The sequence below is a fragment of the Tachyglossus aculeatus genome, chromosome 3, assembly GCF_015852505.1.
Source record: "Tachyglossus aculeatus isolate mTacAcu1 chromosome 3, mTacAcu1.pri, whole genome shotgun sequence".
In the NCBI taxonomy this organism is placed as follows: Eukaryota; Metazoa; Chordata; class Mammalia; order Monotremata; family Tachyglossidae; genus Tachyglossus; species Tachyglossus aculeatus.
In genome coordinates, this window is record NC_052068.1 from 37,374,693 (window position 1) to 37,397,853 (window position 23,161).

Genomic DNA, 23,161 nt, shown 5'->3' on the forward strand with positions numbered 1-23,161 from the left:
CCGGACCTTTTTACGGCTGAAGCTGAGAGCAGCACAATGCTAATAATAATATTAGCAGGATAGCCTAGTAGAAAGAGCATGGGTCTGACAGTCAGAGGACCTGAATTCTAATCCTGGCTCCGCCACTTGTCTGATATATGATCTTGGGCCAGTCACTTCACTTCTCTGTGCCTCAGTTACCTCATCTGTAAAACGGGGGTTAAGACTGTGAGCCCCATGTGGGACAGGGACTATGTCCTACCGGATTAGCTTGTATCTACCCCAGCACATAGGATAGTGCCTTGCATATAGTTAGCACTTAACAAACACAATAAATAACAATAATAATAATAATGGTGGTTTTAGTTAAGCACTTACTATGAACTAAGCACTGGGATAGATACAGTTGATGCACATTGGCATCTTAAGTGAGAGGGAGGACAGTATTTAGTCCCCAGTGTGCAGGTGAGGAAGCTGAGGCACAGAGAAGTTAAATGACTTGGCCAGGGACACAACAACAGGCAAATGGCAGAGCTAGGATTAATACTGATGGTATTTGTTAAGCGCTTACTGTGTGCCAAGCACTGTTCTAAGCGCTGGGGTAGATACAGGGTAATCAGGTTGCCCCACGTGGGGCTCACAGTTTTCACCCCCATTTTCCAGATGAGGGAACTGAGGCCCAGAGAAGTGAAGTGACTTGCCCAAAGTCACACAGCTGACAAGTGGCGGAGGCGGAATTAGATCTCATGGCCTCCGACTTTCAAGCCAGATTTTCCACTAAGTCACGAACCCAGGCCGTCTGACTCGCAGGCCCACACTCTTTCCGCTAGACCTCACTGCTTCTTGTCCTCTGTCTTACTCTCCCGAGCGTTTAGTACAGTGCTCGGCATGCAGTAATGCTCAGTAAACACCACTGTCTGATCAGTGGCACTCTCCAACTTGTATAATTGGGACTAGGACTAGCTTCTCCCAATTTGAAGGGCTCGGGCCCTTTTATTAAATCAACGGCAGATTTTTTTTGAGGTTGTTAACGGTATGATCCTTATAACCTGAAAGATCCAGAGCTAATTTTGAGAGATTAGTAATTTGTGCATTCAAGAAATTTCATAACATCTGTGACCATTTTACTTACATTTGGGATTATTATCCTTTTCATTCACTTCAGTGTAGGAAAAGGGAATTGTGATAAGAATCCACTTGGGGAACAGTGACCTGTACAATGTTTTCCTTAGGGATGGGGAGGATGGGAGGGAAAAGAAAACCACAGTCAGCCACAGCTTCTGTTGTCAACTGTGAGGTGGCAGTGCAGGAGACAAATGGATACTCTTTATCTCCTGAAGTTGTAAACAGTACACAAGAGAACACCACAAAATAGAGTTCTGTTCCTTGAAATGTGGTTGTGAGAGTGTGGGTGGTTATAATAATAATAATAATAATACTGGCATTTATTAAGCGCTTACTATGTGCAAAGCACTGTTCTAAGCACTGTGGAGTTTACAAGGTGATCAGGTTGTCCCACGGTGGGCTCACAGTCTTAATCCCCATTTTACAGATGAGGTAACTGAGGCCCAGGGAAGTTAAGTGACGTGCCCAAAGTCACCCAGCTGACAAGTGGCTGAGCCGGGATTTGAACCGATGACCTCTGGCGCCAGAGCCCGTGCTCTTTCCACTGAGCCATGCTGCTTCCCTACGCTTGTATCTTGGGGTACTTTTTCCCAAACACTTAAGTGTTGTAAATCAGGATGTATTCTGGAACCTCTGGAAAAGTAATATGAAAATCCTTCATGGGCAATGTACTAAATGATGGTTTCATTTTTATCCACATAATTTAAAACAGAACATCACAAAATTAGATGAGGAGTTGTGATATTCTGAGACTTTGCAGGTGGCTGCTACAGTAGAAACTTGTAGTTGGGGTTTTTCAAAATTTAGTGAGGAATTTATTCTTTCACTCATTCAATCGTATTGAGCGCTTACTGTGTGCAGAGCACTGTACTAAGCGCTTGGGAAGTACAAGTCAGCAACATATAGAGACGGTCTCTACCCAACAACGGGCTCACAGTCTAGAAGGGAGAGACAGACAACAAAACAAAACACGTAGACAGGTGTCAAAATCGTCAGAACAAATAGAATTAAAGCTATATGCACATCTAACAAAATAAATAGAATAGTAAATATGTACAAGTAAAATAGAGTAATAAATCTGTACAAATATATATACAAGTGCTGTGGGGAGGGGAAGGAGGTGGGGGGGATGGGGAGGATGGGGAGGAGGAGAGGAAAAAGGGGCTCAGTGTGGGAAGGCCTCCTGGAAGAGGTGAGCTCTCAATAGGGCTTTGAAGGGAGTAAGAGAGCTAGCTTGGTGGATGTGTGGAGGGAGGGCATTCCAGGCCAGGGGGAGGACATGGGCCGGGGGTTGACAGTGGGACAGGCGAGAACAAGGTACAGTGAGGAGGTTAGTGACGGAGGAGCGGAGGGTGCGGGCTGGGCTGGAGAAGGAGAGAAGGGAGGTGAGGTAGGAAAGGGCGAGGTGATGGACAGCCTTGAAGCCGAGAGTGGGGAGTTTTTGCTTGGTTTGTAGGTTGACAGGCAGCCACTGGAGATTTTTGAGGAGGGGAGTAACCTGCCCAGAGCGTTTCTGCACAAAGATGATCTGGGCAGCAGACTGAAGTATAGACTGAATTTATCCAATTTAGGCTGTACAACTGCCTTTTATTTTCCCTGTCTGAGTCCCTCGGCAGTCACAAAAAATAATAATTGGTAAAACTGATTTTGGTTTTTGTGCTTAGAACAGCGCCCAGAACTTAAAACAGTGCTTGACATGTAGTGATGGCTTAACAAATATGACTATGGGCAGGGAACGCGTCTGCTAATTCTGTTGTATTGTTGTCTCCCAGGCACTTAATACAGAGCTCTGCACACAGTGAGTCCTCAATGTATAGCATTGATAGATTATGGTATTTGTTAAGTGGTTACTATGTGCCAAGCACTCTACTAAGCTCTGGGCTAGATACAAGATAATCAGGTTGGACCTACCTTTGACCTCCACTTCCTTAGGATTTTCTTCTTCACTCATCTGCACCATCACTCTTAAATACGAGTACCTCCCTAATTCAACCACATTTTTTTGGGTTCTCTCTGCCTTGAATATCCGGTTAACTGTGGGCAGAACTTCCTCCAAAATCCACCCAGGCACTTAATACAGAGCTCTGCACACAGTGAGTCCTCAATATATAGCATTGATAGATTATGGGATTTGTTAAGTGGTTACTATGTGCCAAACACTCTGACTAAGCTCTGGGCTAGATACAAGATAATCAGGTTGGACCTACCTTTGACCTCCACTTCCTTAGGGTTTTCTTCTTCACTCATCTGCACCATCACTCTTAAATATGAGTACCTCCCTAATTCAACCACATTTTTTTTGGTTCCCTCTGCCTTGACTATCCAGTTAACTGTGGGCAGAACTTCTTCCAAAATTCACCCATTGGCGAATGCTTCATCTCAGCCCTGGCGTGCAAAGCAGAGAAAGTGGAAAAAACATCATTCGGTGTAGGTTGTCATGCCAGGGAAGTTATGTTCGGGGGTGGTTGTAATGTGGGATGCGCCTGATTTATTGCTTCTAAAAGAGCTTTGGATGTTAGTAGAACGCTGTGGGGAACTAACACCATCTGATGAGACACAACTCAATTGCAAGCCTGGTTACCTGGTGAATATGATGACCACGTTGGAGCATTAGAGTGAAAATGGGGCGACCAAGTCAGTCCCATTTATTGAGCCCGCAAGTCCCTCTCATGATCCCGCCTGGAGACTTTCCAGTACTCTTTACGGGAGGGAGCGTCAAGCAGAGGCCTACCCCTTCCATTCCCAGCTTGGGCAGCGGCTAGCGAGTGGAAGGCAATCTGCTACAAGTCAAAACTCACCTGTGCTGGGCAGCAGTGGCTCGGGAGAGAGTCGAGGGAGGAGACTCGAGTTGGGAGGAGGCAACGGTAAACTACTTCCATATTTTTTTTTTAACCAAGAAAACTCTCCGGATACACTACCAGAACAATTGCAGATGGAGGTGGCGCGTCCTGGGAGAGATGAGTCTGGGAGAGAAGCAGCGTGGCTCAGTGGAAAGAGCCCGGGCTATGGAGTCAGAGGTCATGGGTTCAAATCCCGGCACCGCCAATTGTCAGCTGGGTGACTTTGGGCAAGTCACGTCACTTCTCTGGGCCTCAGTTACCTCATCTGTAAAATGGGGATGAAGACTGTGAGCCCCCCGTGGGACAACCTCATCACCTTGTAACCTCCCCAGCACATAGAACAGTGCTTTGCACATAGTAAGTGCTTAATAAATGCCATTATTATTATTATTATTATGTGTCCATGGTGTCGCTTTGAGTCGGAGAAGACTCGACGGCATAAGACAAGACCGCCTGCAGAGCACTGTACTAAACACAGAGTTGGTTGACATGTTCCCCGCCCACAAGGTGCTTACATTCTAGAAGGGGAGGCCAAGATAGATGAAGCCTTTGAAATACATAGTTTAATGGATGGTCAGACCATACATGCAGCTAAATGGATATGTTTTTTTTCCCCTTGCAGAGAAGACTGCCATCCTTACCATGGTCCTTGGTTTCTTTTATTTCTGATTTTTTTATGGTATTTGTTACGCACTTACTATGTGTCAAACACTGTTCCAGGCACCGCGCTAGATGCAAGTTTATCAGGTTGGACACAGTTCCTGCCCATACGGGGCTCACAGTCTGAATTGGAGGGAGGAGGATTTAATCCTCATTTTACAGATGTGGTAACTGAGGTAAGAGAAGTTAAGTGACTTCCTCAGGGTCACACAGCACGAAGTCGGCAGAGCTGGGATTAAAATCCAAGTCTTCTGACCCCCAGACGTGTGCTCTTTCCACTAGGCTGCACTGCTTCCTGTTCCTTTTAGCTTGAATAAATGTTAATGTTACAAAGTAGGTAAATAGTTCGCCGGTGCTGTTTGATTCATTGAGTGTCTTTCAGCCTTGGTTGGTGAACTTGCAGTCCTCTAGACTGGAAGCTCATTGTGGGCAGGGAAAGTGTCTCCCAACTCTGTTATATTGTACTTTATTTATTTATCTTGTACATATCTATTCTGTTTATTTTATTTTGTTAGTATGTTTGGTTTTGTTCTCTGTCTCCCCCTTCTAGACTGTGAGCCAGCTGTTGGGTAGGGACTGTCTCTATGTGTTGCTGACTTGTACTTCCCAAGCGCTTAGTCCAGTGCTCTGCACACAGTAAGCTCTCAATAAATACGATTGATTGATTGATTGATTACTCTCTCAAGCACTTAGTACAATGTTCTGCACACAGTAGGTATTCAATAAATACAGTTGATTGATTGATGGGTCTTCGTCACTTCCTGACTTTAATTTATGCCAGTGAGTGTTTTGCTGCCGCAGAACAGTGTTGATTAATAATGATGATGATGGCATTTGTTAAGCGCTTACTTTGTGCAAAGCACTGTTCTAAGCGCTATGGGGATGCAAGGTGATTAAGTTGTCCTACGTGGGGCTCACAGTCTTAATCCCCATTTTACAGATGAGGTAACTGAGGCTCAGAGAAGTTAAATGACTTGCCCAAGGTCACACAACAGACATGTGGGGGAGCTGGGATTCGAACCCATGACTTCTGACTCCAAAGCCCGTGCTCTTTCTACTGAGCCACGCTGCTTCTCTAATTTTTTTATTTGCTCATTGTTAAACAAATTGTTGTTAAACAAATAAACATTACTAATGATAATAATAGTAGTAGTAATAATTGCGGTATTTGTTGAGTGCTTGCTATGTGTCAAGCACTGTAATAAGCACTGGGGTAGATACAAGATAATCAGGGCCCACAAAGGGCTCATAGTCTAAGTAGGAGAGAGAACAGGTATTAAATCCCCATTTTGCAGATGAGGGAACTGAGGCACTGTATTTTTCTGTGCCTCAGTTCTCCTGTTCTCCCTCCTACTTAGTTTCGTTCAATCAATTCGTTCATATGTTGCCAACTTGTACTTCCCAAGCGCTTAGTACAGTGCTCTGCACACAGTAAGCGCTCAATAAATATGATTGATTGATTCAGTAGTATTTATTGAGTGCTTACTGTGCGCAGAGCACTCTGTATTAAGCACTCGGAAAATACAATTTAGCAATAAAGAGAGGCAGTCCCTGCCCACACCGGGTTTACAGTCTGGAAGGTGAGCCCCATCCATCCTAATCCACTTATAGCTACCCCAGTTATTAGAACAATGCTTGACACATAGAAAGTACTAAACAAAAAACTTTAAAAAAAAAAAAAGTAGTCAAATGATTTGCCCCATGTCACACAGCAGGCAAATGGCAGAGCTGGGATTAGAACCCAGGTCCTCTGACTCCAAGGCTGGTGCTGTATCTACTAGGCCATGCTGCTTTTACATATGGATATCCTTGTAAAATCTCACAAAAATGGGAGAGAACACAGTGTGTTCACGCGGTTAAAATACAGGGTCAGTACCGAGTTGGGAGGTAATGATTGTGGTATCACTGAGACTTTGAACCTGATCAATCAATCAATCAATCGTATTTATTGAGCGCTTACTGTGTGCAGAGCACTGTACTAAGCGCTTGGGAAGTACAAGTTGGCAACATCTAGAGACGGTCCCTACCCAACAGCGGGCTCGCAGTCCAGAAGGGGGAGACGGACAACAAAACCAAACATATTAACAAAATAAAATAAATAGAATAGATATGTACAAGTAAAATAAATAAATAGAGTAATAAATATGTACAAACATATATACATATATACAGGTGCTGTGGGGATGATGATCATAATGATGATGATGATGATCTGTTTTTTGCAAAGGCATTTATTATCTGGGTTTTACTGCCTGCACTGACTTTATTATTTATAATCTGTCCCACTTGTGAGACAAATATTTTCTTCAGCTTGTCTTTACCCCAGTTTCTCAATAGGCTTTATTCTTCATTAGGGCACTTACTGAGCAATTACTTAGTGCTGAGCACTAGGGTGATACGAGGTTACCAGATGGGACCCAATCCCCGTCCCACTCGAGGTCCATAAAGGTGATGTGACTTGCCCAAGGTCACACAGCCACGCAGCGTTAGAGCCGGGATGAGAACCCAGGTCGCCTGATTTCTAGTGCCAAGCTTTTCCATTGATGTATTTGGTTAGGAGAAGCAGCGTGGCTCAGTGGAAAGAGCAGGGGCTTTGGAGTCACAGGTCATGAGTTCAAATCCCAGCTCCGCCAACTGTCAGCTGTGTGACTTTGGGCAAATCACTTAACTTCTCTGATGAAGGACAGGGACTGGTGCGTTCGGATTATTGTCTCTCTTTCCCCCGGTGTTCATCACATATTAAACGTTTAACAAATATCACCATTATTAGTTTTGTTGTTGTTATAGTGTCTCAGATTACATAGAATTATCTTTGGGAAACCAAGTCCCGTATTTCTTAAAGTTATTCTGAAAGGTAAAACAAGAGTAGTCCTTATCGTTGAAAGGCCAACTTCATTTTCTAATGAAACCCCGTTTGTTTCTCAGTCCCGGGTTGACGTTTACAGCACACACTGCCCGGCTGGAACCTCCGTGCAGAACATGCTTCACTGGAGTCAGGTAAGGAACCTGAAATCCCAATTCCCTGCTTGTGTTTGGTTAGAAGGGTCCGACTACGCCGTGGGGACGGGCTCTTCTAAGCTTTATCCTGTTGGCATAGGAAGCCTCAAGTGTCGCCTAGTTCAGAAATCAATCAATCAATCAGTCGTATTTATTGAGCGCTTGCAGAGGTAAGATGAGTATTGTACTCTCCCAAGTACTTACTACAGTGCTGTGCACATAGTAAGTGTTCAGTAAATACCACTGATTGATACAGCCTGCATCTCTGCTCTGGGACAATTAGACTTGTAAACTTACTGTGTGTAAATTTGGGGAAGCAGCATGGCTCAGTGGATAGAGCCCGGGCTTTGGAGTCAGAGGTCATGGGTTCAAATTCCAGCTCTGCCAATTGCCACCTTGGGCAAGTCACTTAACTTCTCTGTGCCTCAGTTACCTCATCTGTAAAATGGGGATTAAGACTGTGAGCCCCCTGTGGGACAACCTGATCACCTTGTAACCTCCCCAACTGCTTTGCACATGGTAAGCGCTTAGTAAATGCCATCATTATTATTATTATTATTACTGGGCTGACAGTCCTCTAGACTTTTCATTCATTCATTCAATCGTATTTATTGAGCGCTTACTGTGTGCAGAGCACTGTACTAAGCGCTTGGGAAGTGCAAGCTGGCAACATATAGAGACCCAACAGCGGGCTCACAGTCCAGACTTGTGGGCAGAGAATGTGTCTGCCAACTCTGTTGTATTGTAATAATAATAATTGGGGGGGGAATACAAGGTGATCAAGTTGTCCCACGTGGGGCTCACAGTCAATCCCCGTTTGACAGATGAGGTAACTGAGGCTCAGAGAAGTTAAGTGACTTGCCCAAGGTCACACAGCAGACATGTGGCAGAGCCGGGATTCGAACCCACGACCTCTGACTCCAAAACCCGGGCTCTTTACACTGAGCCACACTGCTTCTCTAATTGTACTCTCCAAGTGCTTAGTATGGTGCTCTGCACACAGCAAGTGCTCAATAAATGCCATTGATTGATCGACAGGTCCTGGAAATGGTTGTTGGGTAGAAGCCCTTAATTTCCTCCCCTGCTTCTACACCCTGAGCCTGGATAGGGGAACTGACCTGTCTGTAGCGCTGTTTTTTTGCTTGTTTTGTTTTTTATGGAATTTGTTAAGCACTTACTATGTGTCAGGTACTGTATTAAGCCCTGGGGCAGATCAAGCAAATAGGGTTGGACACAATCTCTGTCCCACATGGGGCTCCCAGTCTTGATCCCCATTTTACAGATGAGGTAACTGAGGCCCAGAGAAGTGAAGTGACTTCCCCAAGGCCACACAGCAGGCAAGTTGCGGAGCTGGGATTAGAACTCATGACCTTCTGACTCCCGGGCCTGTGCTCTATCCATTAGGCCACATTGCTTCTCTTTGGTATCCATCCCTCTTAGGCTGCTAATTTCTTGACCAGGCTGATTATGCTGTATTTCTCTATCAGCAGAAGAAATTGGGGGTAGGTATTGAATGCCTACTGTGTGCCGAGTAGTGTACTAAGCGCTCGGGAAAGTACAGAACAGCAGAATTGGTAGGTGTGATCCCTGCCCGCAAAGAATTTACAGTCCACGGAGGAGGACAGACATTAAAGTAGATTCGGGATGGGTGAAATAGTAGAGTTATAGTAGAAATAAACTCCCCCCAAACAGTAAGGTATTATAAATCATTATAAACTATTATATATTATAATATTATAAACATATATGAATATATTATATTATAACATTATAAACTATTATATATTATAATATTATAAATATATAAATATTATATTATAATATTCTGAACTATTATAAATCAATAAATTAGATAGGAGAACAGGGAGAGTGGAAGGATGTGGGCATAATTGCTGTGGGAGTGGGGTGAGTTGAGTGCTTAAAGGGTTGTCCAGCCAAATGGATATTCAGCACAGAGGGGAGGATGGATGGGGAAAGCAAGCACTTCAAACATACTATATATTGAGTGAAGCAGCGTCGCTCAGTGGAAAAAGCCCGGGTTTGGGAGTCAGCGGTCATGGGTTCTAATCCCTGCTCCGCCGCTTATCAGCTGTGTGACTTTGGGCAAGTCTCAACTTTTCTGGGCCTCAATGACCTCATCTGTAAAATGGGGAGGAAGTCTGTGAGCCCCACATGGGACAACCTGATCACCCTGTATCCACCCTAGCGCTTTAAACAGTGCTTTGCACATAGTAAGCGCTTAACAAATGCCATCATTATTATGATTATTATTATTCTACCACTGATAATAGTGGCATTTATTATCCTCTCATTCTGTTCTACCAGTTAATTAGATTGGGTGCAGTTCTTGCCCCATTTTGGGCTCACAGTCTAAGAGAAAGGGTGAACAATAATGACAATAATGATGGTATTTGTTAATTGCTTACTATGTGCGGAGCACTTTTCTAAGCGCTGGGGTAGATACAAGGTAATCAGGTTGTCCCACGTGGGGCTCACGGTCTTAATCCCCATTTTACAGATGAGGTAACTGAGTCACAGAGAAGTCATTTGACTTGCCCAAAGTCACACAGCTGATCAGTGGCAGAGCTGGGATTAGAACCCATGACCTCTGACTCCCAAGCACATGCTCTTTCCACTATGCCATGCTGCATCTTATCTGTATTTTACATATGAAGAAACTGAGGCCGCCGGAGGTTAAGTGACTTGCCCATTGTCACACAGTAGTCCAGGGGCCAAGCTAGGAGCTCATGATTCCCAGGCCTTGGCTCTCTCCCCTAGGTCATAGCTACAAGGTGAATTTCCTGTCACGTGTTAGAGTGCAAAGGAGAATTTGGGTTTCTCCCTGGACTAAAATCAGAGTTTCTTCAATGTAGACTTATAAATTCATTCATTGCCATATTTATTGAACGCTTACTGTGCGCAGAACACTGTACTAAGCGCTTGGGAGAGTACAATGCAACAATAAACAGACGCATTCCCTGCCCACAACGAGCTTACAGTGTACAACTTAAAGTCTCAACCGTTACTTTCATTAGGTGAATTACTGTCAGCTTAAAATTGTCAGCACTTACAGTTGACTAAAGAAAGGGCCAGGCTTCAGAAAAAATATGCTAAAATTTAGAACTTTACAACACATGCAGTAAATATTTTTCATAGGAATTTTCGTCTACCAAAACCCACATTTAAGATATTTTAAATATTAAAAGGCTGGGAGATCAGTCTAAAAGCAGAGCTCCAAGATCGTTACAAATCGAAGCGTGACATCGTAGATTGATGCCCCTTTGAGGGTAGGAACTCTGCCTTTTTCCAAATTCCTGTGGTGCCCAATACTGGACACTGAACTAGTTGATGATGATTTGTGAACCAGTTAATTTCGTTTTACGATGAATAAAATGAAGACTGACTAAAATAGGAGCAGTTTAATGTCAACATGCTTAACATTCAAAATATAAGGTGGAATAACACCAGCCTTCCTGTGTTTATAAGGATCAAAGGAAGCAGTAATTCCCCCGAGGATTCCATTAAAAAAGGTACATAGGCCTTGGTTGAAAAACACCCACGAACAGACAGGATTTAATTCAGAATTCAGAGAGATGCAATACAATCTAAGCTGTGTACCAGGAAGCACCTTAATAGTTCATCAGCCCCCCCATCTTCCATGTTGCCGACTTGTACTTCCGAAGCGCTTAGTACAGTGCTCTGCACACAGTAAGCGCTCAATAAATACGATTGAATGAATGGCCTTTGTTCCCATCAGCTTAATTTAAGGATGGGGCTTACCCTCGTGGAGTGAACTCTGAAGAGATTCCTCACTTATCAGCACTGGGAGAGTGAAAGAGAGTGAGCAGAAATCCTTCTCCAACTTTGTCAAGACCAGACAGGAGCTTGGCTCTGCAAAAGAACCTCTACCACTGTGGTGCAAAGAGGCCATGAGTCAGCCCCTTAATTCCTGGGAAATGTAATTTATCTTTTTCTTCCCAATAATCCCCTTGCAAGTCTTCAGTAGAATCCATTGGATGACCAGAGACTAATCATAATGTAGCCCTGCCATTATACAATCACTGTTTTCAATAGCAGGAAAAGGATGGGAACAGTGAATTACGCTCTTTATTATTTTTTTCTCATTTCAAGCTATTTGTGTCCTTTATGAAGAACCACCTAGGGACTGAAGTTTCCAATGAAACAATAGCAAAAACCTATTATGGGGCAGCAGGATATGAACCAGGCTGTAACAGGGAAAAAGTGCTATTGTAAGGTGTTTTGTGATCTGAGGTCTGGTAGCTTCAAAGAAGCTTCTTCCTAAAGCTATTAAACTCTACAGACATGAAAATCTAAGATTAACGGGAACCAGGAAGAAGTCGGCATTAAGCACTCTGTGCTGAAGCAGTGTGGCCTAGGGGAAAGAGCACGGGCCTGGAGGCGAGAGGATGAGGGTTCTAATCCTGGCTTCGCAGCATGTCTGCTGTGTGACGTTAGGCAAGTCACGTAACCTCTCTGTGCCTCACTTACCTCATCTGTAAAATGGAGAGTAAGACCGTGAGCACCATGTGGGTCAGGGACTGTATCCAACCCAATTAGCTTATGTCTACCCAAGCGCTTAGAACAGTGCTTGGCAAATAGTAAGCACTTAGCAAATACCACTATTATTGTTATTATAATAGAACAGGACTAGATTACTGCAAGACAGTAGCAGTAGTAGCATTTATGGAATGTATTAGGAGCTGGGAAGTTCAGAAGCATGAAGTGATGCGTTCCCTATTCCCAAGGAGCTTACACTCGAACAGAGAAGACATCATAAAACATATTTACAATGAATAAACCTTTTTCCCACCTTTTTTTAGGCGGTCAAATCTGGGGAACTCAAAGCCTATGACTGGGGGAGCAAGGCCAAGAATTATTTTCATTATAACCAGGTAAGAAATAGGAAATGAGTGATCTTTGACTTGTAGTCAAAATGCAGCCCATCTGAATGAGTCCTCTCAGATGAATGAGCCCATCCTTCCCATCTCACAAGCCCGCAACCTTGATGTCATCCTTCACTCCACTCTCTCATTCACCTCACATACCCAATCCGTCACCAAAGCCTGCCGGTTTCACCTTCACGACATCGCCAAGATCAGCCATCTCCTCTCCATCCGAACTGCTACCACAATCACTCATCCTGTCCTGACTGGATTACTACATCAGCTCCCTTTCCGACCTCCCAACCTCCTGTCTCTCCTCACTTCAATCCAAACTTCTCTCTGTTGCCTGGATTATCTTTCTACAGAAACATTCTGGACTTGTCACTCCCTTCCTCAATAATTTCCAGTGGTTGCCCGTAAACCTCCATATCAAACAAAAACTCCTCACTATTGGCTTCAAAGCTCTCCATCACCTTGCCCCCTCCTACCTCACCTTCCTTCTCTCCTTCTCCATCCCAGCCCACACACTTCGCTCCTCTGGTGCCAGTAACCTTCTCACTGTGCCTCTATCTCGCTTGTCCCACCGTCAACCACTGGCCCATATCCTACGTCTGGCCTGGAACGCCCTCTCTCTTCAAATCCACCAAATAATCACACTTCCCCCCCTTCAAAGCCTTACTGAAGGCTCACCTCCTCCAAGAGGCCTTCTCAGACTAAGCTTCCCTTTTCCTCAGCTTCCCCTCTGCTCCGCATCGCCTCAACTTGCTCCCTTTGCTCTGCCCCCCCACCCCACAGAACTTGTGTATGTATGTACATATCTATAATTCTATTTATATTGATGCCTGTTCAATTGTTTTGATGTGTATATATCTGTAATTCTGTTTATATTGATGCCTGTTTACTTGTTTTGATGTCTGTCTCCCCCCTTCTAGACTGTAAGTCCGGTCTGGGCAGGGATTGTCTGTCTTTATTGCTGAATTGTACTTTCCAAGTGCTTAGCACAGTGCACTGCACACAGTAAGCCCTCAATAAATACGATTGAATGAATGAATGAAAGAAAATGAGGCTAGCTCATTTTCTGTCAGTTGTGGGCTCAAATTCTGGGACTTTCTTCCTGTCCAGCATCTGTTTTCATGGTTTTACTTCATCCTTCTAAATGGGGACAGTTCTTCTAATAATAATAATAGTAATAATGAGAATAATGGTAATAGTGTTTAAGTGCTTAGTGTGACAAGCACTGTACTAAGGTTTGGGGTAGATAAAAGGTAATCAGCTCCCACATTGGTCTCACAGTTCAAGTAGGAGGGAGGCTAGGTATTGAATCCCTGCAGATGAAGGAACTGAGGCACAGAGAAGTTAAGTGACTTGCTCAAGGTCACCCAGCAGACAAATGGTGAAGCCGTGATTAGAATCCCAGGCCCATCCGTTTTCCACTAGGCCACGTTGCATCTTTTAGACTGTGAGCCCACTGTTGGGTAGGGACTGTCTCTATATGTTGCCAATTTGTACTTCCCAAGCGCTTAGTACAGTGCTCTGCACATAGTAAGCGCTCAATAAATACGATTGATGATGATGATCTCACATTTTCAAGCTAGGGTCAGGCTCTTTTCAGGGACTCGCGATCGGGAGCAGTTCAGAGAGAATGTCCGGTTGGAGTTGGCGGTGTTAGCTCAGTACCTACACAGCGGTGAAGTAGCCAGACGGATCATTGAGCTGGCCTCATCAGGTGGTCAGTTATGCGTGGTGTGTCACTGTGGGTAGACCTTCCTGGGAGGGGCAAAGGAAGATACAAATAGTTGAACTAGGGCCACCACTCTCCGAGAGCTTGAAGTTCCTGAGGGAGAGATGTCTGTACAGAAAATATGAACCCTTGAAATAAAAGATGAATCCTGAGGAATTACCTCAGAGAGATAACGGGATGAAACATGAGTGGTTAGAGGAGACGTGAACCCAACGTCGTCCGGTTAAGTTTCTCTGGAAGCCGTGAAGGGGCTGCTCTCTCCACCCAAGTCAGCACCCGTAGTCCGGGGCCCTAGCGTCAGGAGAGACTCTAAGATCCAAGCATGGGCGATGGGGGGGATGGGGATCTGTGTGTCCCACCCTTTCTCCTCCCTTCCCCAGCCGTAATAGGCTGTGTCCCTTGAGGGTGGCCGGTTCTGGGTTGTCGGAAGAATCCCTGAGCAATCCGTGGCAGTCAAGGGAACCATCCGCAACGCCGCACCGGGAAAGCAGTAAGTGGCTGTACGGCTAATGCGGAGTGAATAATGTCCCAGAGAACGCTTTTCCTTTGTCCTCGGGAAGGATTGGACTTGGCCACTGCTTGGAGTCCCCACTGTGGAGCTGGCCTGAAGCAGGGCGGCCAGGCAGACAGCCAGTCGGTTACCAGCAGTGTCATCTGCTCCGGGAGAGACGGGGAATCAGAGGGTGGCTCGGAGCCGGGGAGAAGGTCGACCTGTGCTCCCACTGATCCTGTTCTTTCAGCCAGCGGGACATAGACCCCCAGCCCAGCCCGGCAACTTGTAGAATCACCCCATCCTCAGTGGGGTTCAGGACAATCAATCAATCAATCAATCAATCATATTTATTGAGCGCTTACTGTGTGCAGAGCACTGTACTAAGTGCTTGGGAAGTACAAGTTGGCAACATATAGAGACAGTCCCTACCCAACAGTGGGCTCACAGTCTAGAAGGGGGAGACAGAGAACAAAACCAAACATATTGACAAAATAAAATAAATAGAATAGATATGTACAAGTAAAATAAATAAATAAATAGAGTAATAAATATGTACAAACATATATACATATATACAGGTTCTGTGGGGAAGGGAAGGAGGTAAGACGGGGTGGAGAGGGGGACGAGGGGGAGAGGAAGGAGGGGGCTCAGTCTGGGAAGGCCTCCTGGAGGAGGTGAGCTCTCAGTAGGGCCTTGAAGGGAGGAAGAGAGCTAGCTTGGCAGATGTGGGGAGGGAGGGCATTACAGGCCAGGGGGATGACGTGGGCTGGGGGTCGACGGCAGGACAGGTGAGAACGAGGCACGGTGAGGAGATTAGTGGCAGCGGAGCGGAGGGTGTGGGCTGGGCTGGAGAAGGAGAGAAGGGAGGTGAGGTAGCGGGGGCGAGGTGATGGACAGCCTTGAAGCCGAGCGTGAGGAGTTTCTGCCTGATGCGCAGATTGATTGGTAGCCACTGGAGATTTTTGAGGAGGGGAGTAACATGCCCAGAGCGTTTCTGGACAAAGACAATCAGGGCAGCAGCATGAAGTATGGATTGAAGTGGGGAGAGACACGAGGATGGGAGATCAGAAAGAAGGCTGATGCAGTAGTCCAGACGGGATACGATGAGGGCTTGAACAAGCAGGGTAGCGGTTTGGATGGAGAGGAAAGGGTGGATCTTGGCAATGTTGCGGAGCTGAGACCGGCAGGTTTTGGTGACGGCTTGGATGTGAGGGGTGAACGAGAGAGCGGAGTCGAGGATGACACCAAGGTTGCGGGCTTGTGAGACGGGAAGGATGGTAGTGCCGTCAACAGAGATGGGAAAGTCAGGGAGAGGGCACGGTTTGGGAGGGAAGACAAGGAGTTCAGTCTTGGACATGTTGAGTTTTAGGTGGCAGGCAGACATCCAGATGGAGATGTCCTGAAGGCAGGAGGAGATGCGAGCCTGGAGGGAGGGGAAGAGAGCAGGGGCAGAGATGTAGATTTGGGTGTCATCATCGTAGAGATGATAGTGGAAGCCGTGGGAGCGAATGAGGTCACCAAGGGAGAGAGTGTAGATCGAGAACAGAAGGGGACCAAGAACTGAACCTTGAGTAACCCCTACAGTAAGGGGATGGGAGGGGGAGAAGGAGCCCGCAAAAGAGACTGAGAAGGAATGGCCGGAGAGATGAGGAGAATCAGGAGAGGACGGAGTCTGTGAAGCCAAGGTTGGATAGCGTGTTGAGGAGAAGGGGGTGGTCCACAGTGTCGAAGGCAGCTGAGAGGTTGAGGAGGATTAGGATAGAGTATGAGTCGTTGGATTTGGCAAGCAGGAGGTCATTGGTGACCTTTGAGAGGGCAGTTTCCATGGAATGTAACCTTGGTGTCAACCTCGACTCCGCTCTCTCATTCACCCCTCACATCCAAGCCGTCACCAAAACCTGCCGGTCTCAGCTCCGCAACATTACCAAGATCCGCCCTTTCCTCTCCATCCAAACCGCTACCCTGCTCATTCAAGCTCTCATCCTATCCCGTCTGGACTACTGCACCAGCCTTCTCTCTGATCTCCCATCCTCGTGTCTCTCTCCACTTCAATCCATACTTCATGCTGCTGCCCGGATTATCTTTGTCCAGAAACGCTCTGGACATATCACTCCCCTCCTCAAAAACCTCCAATGGCTACCGATCAATCTGCGCATCAGGCAGAAACTCCTCACCCTGGGCTTCAAGGCTCTCCATCACCTCGCCCCCTCCTACCTCACCTCCCTTCTCTCCTTCTACTGCCCATCCCGCACCCTCCGCTCCTCCAGCACTAATCTCCTCACCGTACCTTGCTCTCGCCTGTCCCGCCATCGACCCCCGGCCCACGTCATCCCCCGGGCCTGGAATGCCCTCCCTCTGCCCATCCGCCAAGCTAGCTCTCTTCCTCCCTTCAAGGCCCTGCTGAGAGCTCACCTCCTCCAGGAGGCCTTCCCAGACTGAGCCCCTTCTTTCCTCTCCCCCTCGTCCCCCTCTCCATCCCCGTCTTACCTCCTTCCCTTCCCCACAGCACCTGTATATATGTATATATGGTTGTACATATTTATTACTCTGTTTATTTATTTATTTACTTATTTTACTTGTACATTTCTATCCTACTTATTTTATTTTGTTGGTATGTTTGGTTCTGTTCTCTGTCTCCCCCTTTTAGACTGTGAGCCCACTATCGGGTAGGGACTGTCTCTATGTGATGCCAATTTGTACTTCCCAAGCGCTTAGTACAGTGCTCTGCACATAGTAAGCGCTCAATAAATACGATTGATTGATTGATTGATTGATTGAATGTAGGGGACGGAAGCCAGACTGGGGGGGTCGAGGAGAGAGTTGTTGTTGAGGAATTCGAGGCAGCGCATGTAGACAACTCGTTCAAGGAGTTTGGAAAGGAAGGGTAGGGGGGATATGGGGCGATAACTAGAAGGTGAGGTGGGGTCAAGTGAGGGTATTTTTTAGGATGGGAGAGACATGGGCATGCTGGAGTAGTTCTCGCCCCTTCCCTTTGCCCCCCGCTCAACTCCTTGCTGCTGCCAGTACACTGCTGTGCCGGTAGTCACAGCAATTTAACAGGAACTACCCGGCTGATGCCCCCCTGAGTTGCACCTGGAGAGTTTCCAGTACTCTACTAGTCTCAGCTAAGGGAAGGACAGTCAAGCAGAGGCATACCTATTCCGTTCATAGCTTGGCCAGTGGCTAGCTAGTGGAAGGCAATCTGCTACAAATCAAAACTCACCTGTGCTGGGCAGCAGTAGCGACATGGGAGAGAGTAGAGGGTGGAGACTCAAGTTTACTGCGCAGAAGGAGGAAATAGTAAACCACTTCTGTATTTTTACCAAGAAAACTCGATTTATTACTCTATTTTACATGTACATATTTACTATTCTATTTATTTTGTTAATGATGTGCATATAGCTATAATTCTATTTCTTCTGACGATTTTGACACCTGTCTATGTGTTTTGTTTTGTTGTCTGTCTCCCCCTTCTAGACTGTGAGCCCGTTGTTGGGTAGGGACCATCTCTATATGTTGCCGACTTGTACTTCCCAAGCGCTTAGTACAGTGCTGTGCACACAGTAAGCGCTCAATAAATGCAATTGAATGAATGAATTATTCATTCAATAATTTAGACCATTGTCTAAAGCTTGATGGGAATTTTGACAGTAAGGTAAAAGTCCCAAGTTCAGCCTAGTTCCACTGTCCTCCATCTCGGTTCCCGGAGACCAAAGCCTGTCGGATGTTATTGTTCTTACATTCATTCATTAAATCGTATTTATTGAGCGCTTACTGTGTGCAGAGCACTGTACTAAGCGCTTGGGAAGTACAAGTTGACAACATATAGAGATGGTCCCTACCCAACAGCGGGCTCACAGTCTAGAAGGGGGAGACAGACAACAAAACATATTAACAAAATAAAATAAATAGAATAATTATGTACAAATAAAATAAATAAATAGAGTAATAAATAGGTACAAACATATATACATATATACAGGTGCTGTGGGGAGGGGAAGGAGGTAAGGCGGGGAGGAGGGGGAGAACTATGTGCGAACCATTGTTTAAAGTTTGATGGGAATTTTGAAAGTAAGGTAAAAGTCCTAAGTTCAGCCTAGTTCCACTGTCCTCCATCTCAGTACCCAGAGACCAAAGCCTGTCGGATGTTATTGTTCTTACATTAATTCATTCAATCGTATTTATTGAGCGCTTACTGTGTGCAGAGCACTGTACTAAGCGCTTGGGAAGTCCAAGTTGGCAACATATAGAGACGGTCCCTACTCAACAGCGGGCTCACAGTCTAGAAGGGAGAGACAGTAAACAAAACATATTACCAAAATAAAATAAATAGAATAAATATGCACAAATAGAGTAATAAATATGTACAAACATATATACATATATACAGGTGCTGGGGGGGGGGGGGGCGGGGGGAATGGGAAGGGGGAGGAGGAGAACCTGACCCTGAAGACTTTTGTTCTGTTTTTTTCTTTTGTGGTTCTTTTCCCAGACAAGCCCTCCCATGTACAACGTGAAAGACATGCTAGTGCCTACTGCAGTGTGGACCGGTGGTCAGGACTGGCTGGCAGACCCCAAAGATAGTCAGTTGTTATTGACTCAAATTACCCAGCTGGTGTACCACAAGAATATTCCCAAGTGGGAACATCTGGATTTCATCTGGGGCTTGGATGCCCCTCAGCGCCTGTATGCTGAAATCCTCAATCTGATGAAGAAGTACCAGTGACGGCTCAGGGCGGGAGAAAAGTTGGAATTAAGGGTTCGATCAGATGTTCTGAAAATGTATTGTTTTTACTTGCAGTAGCCTTGAACTTTACTCTCATTTCAAAAAACACCCTGGTGAATATGAAGATGGTCCATAACCCCGCTTCTTTCTGTCAGAAAACAGGAACATTTCACTGTCCCAGAATGGGCTGACACCATCTAACTTGCTGAATTTTTTTGGCGGGGGGGTGCGGAGCAGGGAGGGGAGAGGATGGAAAGTGGAAAGATTGGTCCAACAACTATACTTATCATAATATGCCATGGAGGGCACACCCATCCATTGAACCCACATCAGAGTGCATGAAGTGTACAGAAAGTGCAAAGAGGAGGCGACAGGGGATGGGGAGAAATGAAAGAATAAGATGGCAAATTCCTTGAGCCGTTTTCTGATGAAGTGGTGTGCCACTAAATGCGGAATTTTGCTGTCATCCCTGTTCAGATTCTGCTCACGAATCACAGGATAATTCTTGAGGGAACTAGCCTTTTGACAGTCTGTGAAATATTTTCAAACCACATAGACTTAATCTCGTGTTTATTGTGTTGAGCACAGAAACTGGACAGCTGAAAACATTACTGCTTTCCCTGCATAAGAGCTCAAATAGTAAGTGGAATGTATAAACTTGTTCAAGTGAGAATAATCACATTTATAATATTGCCACTGGAGACAGTTAAGTTAAAAGAATGAGCTTTTCAACTCCTTTGATGATGGTTTACTCCAAACCTCTCACAAAATGTTCATTCTTTCTGAATTTTAACCTATTCTTGTGAGAGCAAATGAGGTTCATTCCCAGCAGTTTCCACTATCATTGTCTACCAAATCTGTACTTTCCCAGGTGTTTTAGTACAATGCTTGATACACATTAAGCACTTGATAAATGCCATTGATTGACCATTTTAAAAAGTGTATATTGGAAATTACTGTTGACTCGTGATGGTCCCAAATGTCGTTCTAAGAAAAACAGCGGGGGAGAGGCAGAGCAGCTTTCGTGTTGAACTTTGTAAAGCTCACAGCCACTGGATGGTTCTTCCTGTAAATTCCAAAATCTGAAGCAAGATTGGAATCCATGTCAAGGGGGCAAAAAAAAAGAATCATCTACCTTACACCAAAAAATCTCCTTAATGATTTGCTGTAACTCACTGAAAATCCCAGCCTGAAACAGAAAAGAGATAGTAACTTTTCTGTAATGAAGAGCAAAATATATTGCTTTCCTGCCTACATCAGGGGATCCTTCCCTTCTGTTCTTTTAGCTTGCCATTTGTGTTTGTGATCATATGTGTGTGTGCAATATCCGAGGTATTTGTCAGTTCTGTACAAAGCCATGGGTTTGTGTTCATAGCAAAGCTTTCACTCAACTGCCATTTGATGAACAGGAAAACTATGTGAAAGACTATGATCTGATTTTCTAGGTTTAGATGAGGGCACTTGGATCGACCAAAAAATGTTCAGGAATAATGTTTGCGCTGTATGGAATGTTTTAAGAATTTTAAATCTTTTTCAATAAAGTGTAGTGAATGTATGCCTTGAGCTCCCTCCATGGTTAATCAGGGCTTTGGGTGTTTTGTTTTAAATAGTATTTAAGTGCTTACTACATGGCAGGCACCATACTAAGTGATGAGGTAGATACAAGTTAATTAGGTTGGACACAGTCCTGGGCTCACAGTCTCAATCCTCATTTTACAGGTAAGATAATTCAGGCACAGAGAAGTGAAGTGACTTGCCCAAGGTCACACAGCAGACAAGTGGCAGAGCCACATGTATATGTCTATATATCTATAATTCTGTTTATTCTGATGGTATTGACACCTGTCTACTGGTTTTGTTGTCTGTCTCCCCCTTCTAGACTGTGAGCCCATTGTTGGGTTGGGACCGTTTCTATATGTTGCCGACTTGTAGTAATAATAATAATAATGATGATGATGATGACATTTGTTAAGTGCTTACTATGTGCAAAGCACTGTTCTAAGCACTGGGAGGGATACAAGATGATCACGTTGTCCCATGTGGGGCTCACAGTTTTAATCCCCATTTTACAGATGAGGTAACAGGCCCAGAGAATCAATCAATCAATCGTATTTATTGAGCGCTTACTGTGTGCAGAGCACTGTACTAAGCACTTGGGAAGTACAAGTTGGCAACATATAGAGACGGTCCCTACCCAACAGTGGGCGACAGAGAAGTTAAGTGATTTGCCCAAGGTCTCACAGCAGACACGTTGGGGAGCCGGGATTAGAACCCATGACCTCTGACTCCCAAGCCCGGGCTCTTTCCACTGAGCTACACTGCTTTGCTGTATGCTGCTTGTACTTCCCAAGCGCTTAGTACAGTGCTCTGCACACAGTAAGCACTCAATAAATACGATTGATTGATTGATTGAATGAATGAATGAATGAGAAGCACAGTTCTAAGCTCTTGGGAGAGAACAACAAAAGTGAGACAACAGAAGGCCTGGTATTCGTGAAACTGCTGCAGCAAACCTGCTGGTACCATCATCATCATCAATCGTATTTATTGAGCGCTTACTATGTGCAGAGCACTGTACTAAGCGCTTGGAAAGTACAAATTGGCAACATATAGAGACAGTCCCTACCCAACAGTGGGCTCACGGTCTAAAAGGGGGAGACAGAGAACAAAACCAAACATGCTAACAAAATAAAATAAATAGGATAGATATGTACAAGTAAAATAATAAATAGAGTAATAAATATGTACAAACATATATACATATATACAGGTGCTATGGGGAAGGGAAGGAGGTAAGATGGGGGGATGGAGAAGGGGACGAGGGGGAGAGGAAGGAAGGGGCTCAGTCTGGGAAGGCCTCCTAGTCTGGGAAGGCCACCAATCAATCAATCCATTGTATTTGTTGAGTCCTGTGTGCAGAGCACTGTTCTAAGCGCTCGGGAGAGTACAATATAATAGATGCATTCCCTGTCCACAACAAGCTTAGGATTCTGGGGCTGGAAAGGGTGAGAAGTTGAAGAAACCAGAAGGAAGGTTAAGGTTGGACCTAGGCCAGAGAGTAGCCCATGGAGACGGGGAGGGCTTTGAAATTCCTGTGCCTTGGGCAAAATTCCACAAAAAATTGGGATGGGAGGTTGCGTCTCCAGAGAACCGTCAGATGTGATCATTCCTTCATTCAATTCAGTCTCCCCCTTCTAGACTGTGAACCCGCTGTTGGGTAGGGACCGTCTCTATATGTTGCCAACTTGTACTTCCCAAGCGCTTAGTACAGTGCTCTGCACACAGTAAGCGCTCAATAAATACGATTGAATGAATGAATGAATGAAAAGTACTTAGTGTGTGCAGAGCACTGTTCTAAGCACTTGGGAGAGTACAATGTAACAATAAACATATACGTTCCCTGCCCAAAACAAGCTCGGAGTCTAAAGGAGGAGAAAGACATTAATGCAAACAAACAAATAAATTATAGGTGTGTACATAAGTGCTATGGGGCTGGGAGGGGGGATAATAGTAATAATGGCATTTATTAAGCGCTTACGATGTACAAAGCACTGTTCTAAGCGCTGGGGGGGGGATACAAGGTGATCAGGTTGTCCCACGTGGGGCTTACAGTCTTAATCCCCATTTTACAGATGAGGGAACTGAGGCTCAGAGAAGTTAGGAGACTTGCCCAAGGTCACACAGCAGACATGTGGC

The 23,161-nt window shown here is 45.2% G+C and overlaps 1 protein-coding gene across 3 annotated transcripts in view; it reads left to right on the forward strand.

The window, feature by feature from the left end:
- The window catches only part of LIPA (lipase A, lysosomal acid type), a 58,777-nt gene extending 37,757 nt beyond the window's left edge, over window positions 1-21,020 (forward strand). For all 3 annotated transcript variants that reach the window (XM_038743813.1, XM_038743814.1, XM_038743815.1), the window contains exons 8-10: window positions 7,530-7,601; window positions 12,443-12,514; window positions 19,232-21,020. In XM_038743813.1, the coding sequence (XP_038599741.1) occupies window positions 7,530-7,601; window positions 12,443-12,514; window positions 19,232-19,465 (378 nt within the window). In that variant the 3' untranslated portion in view covers window positions 19,466-21,020. The remainder of the gene's footprint in view (window positions 1-7,529; window positions 7,602-12,442; window positions 12,515-19,231) is intronic.
- The last annotated feature ends 2,141 nt before the right edge of the window (window positions 21,021-23,161 follow it).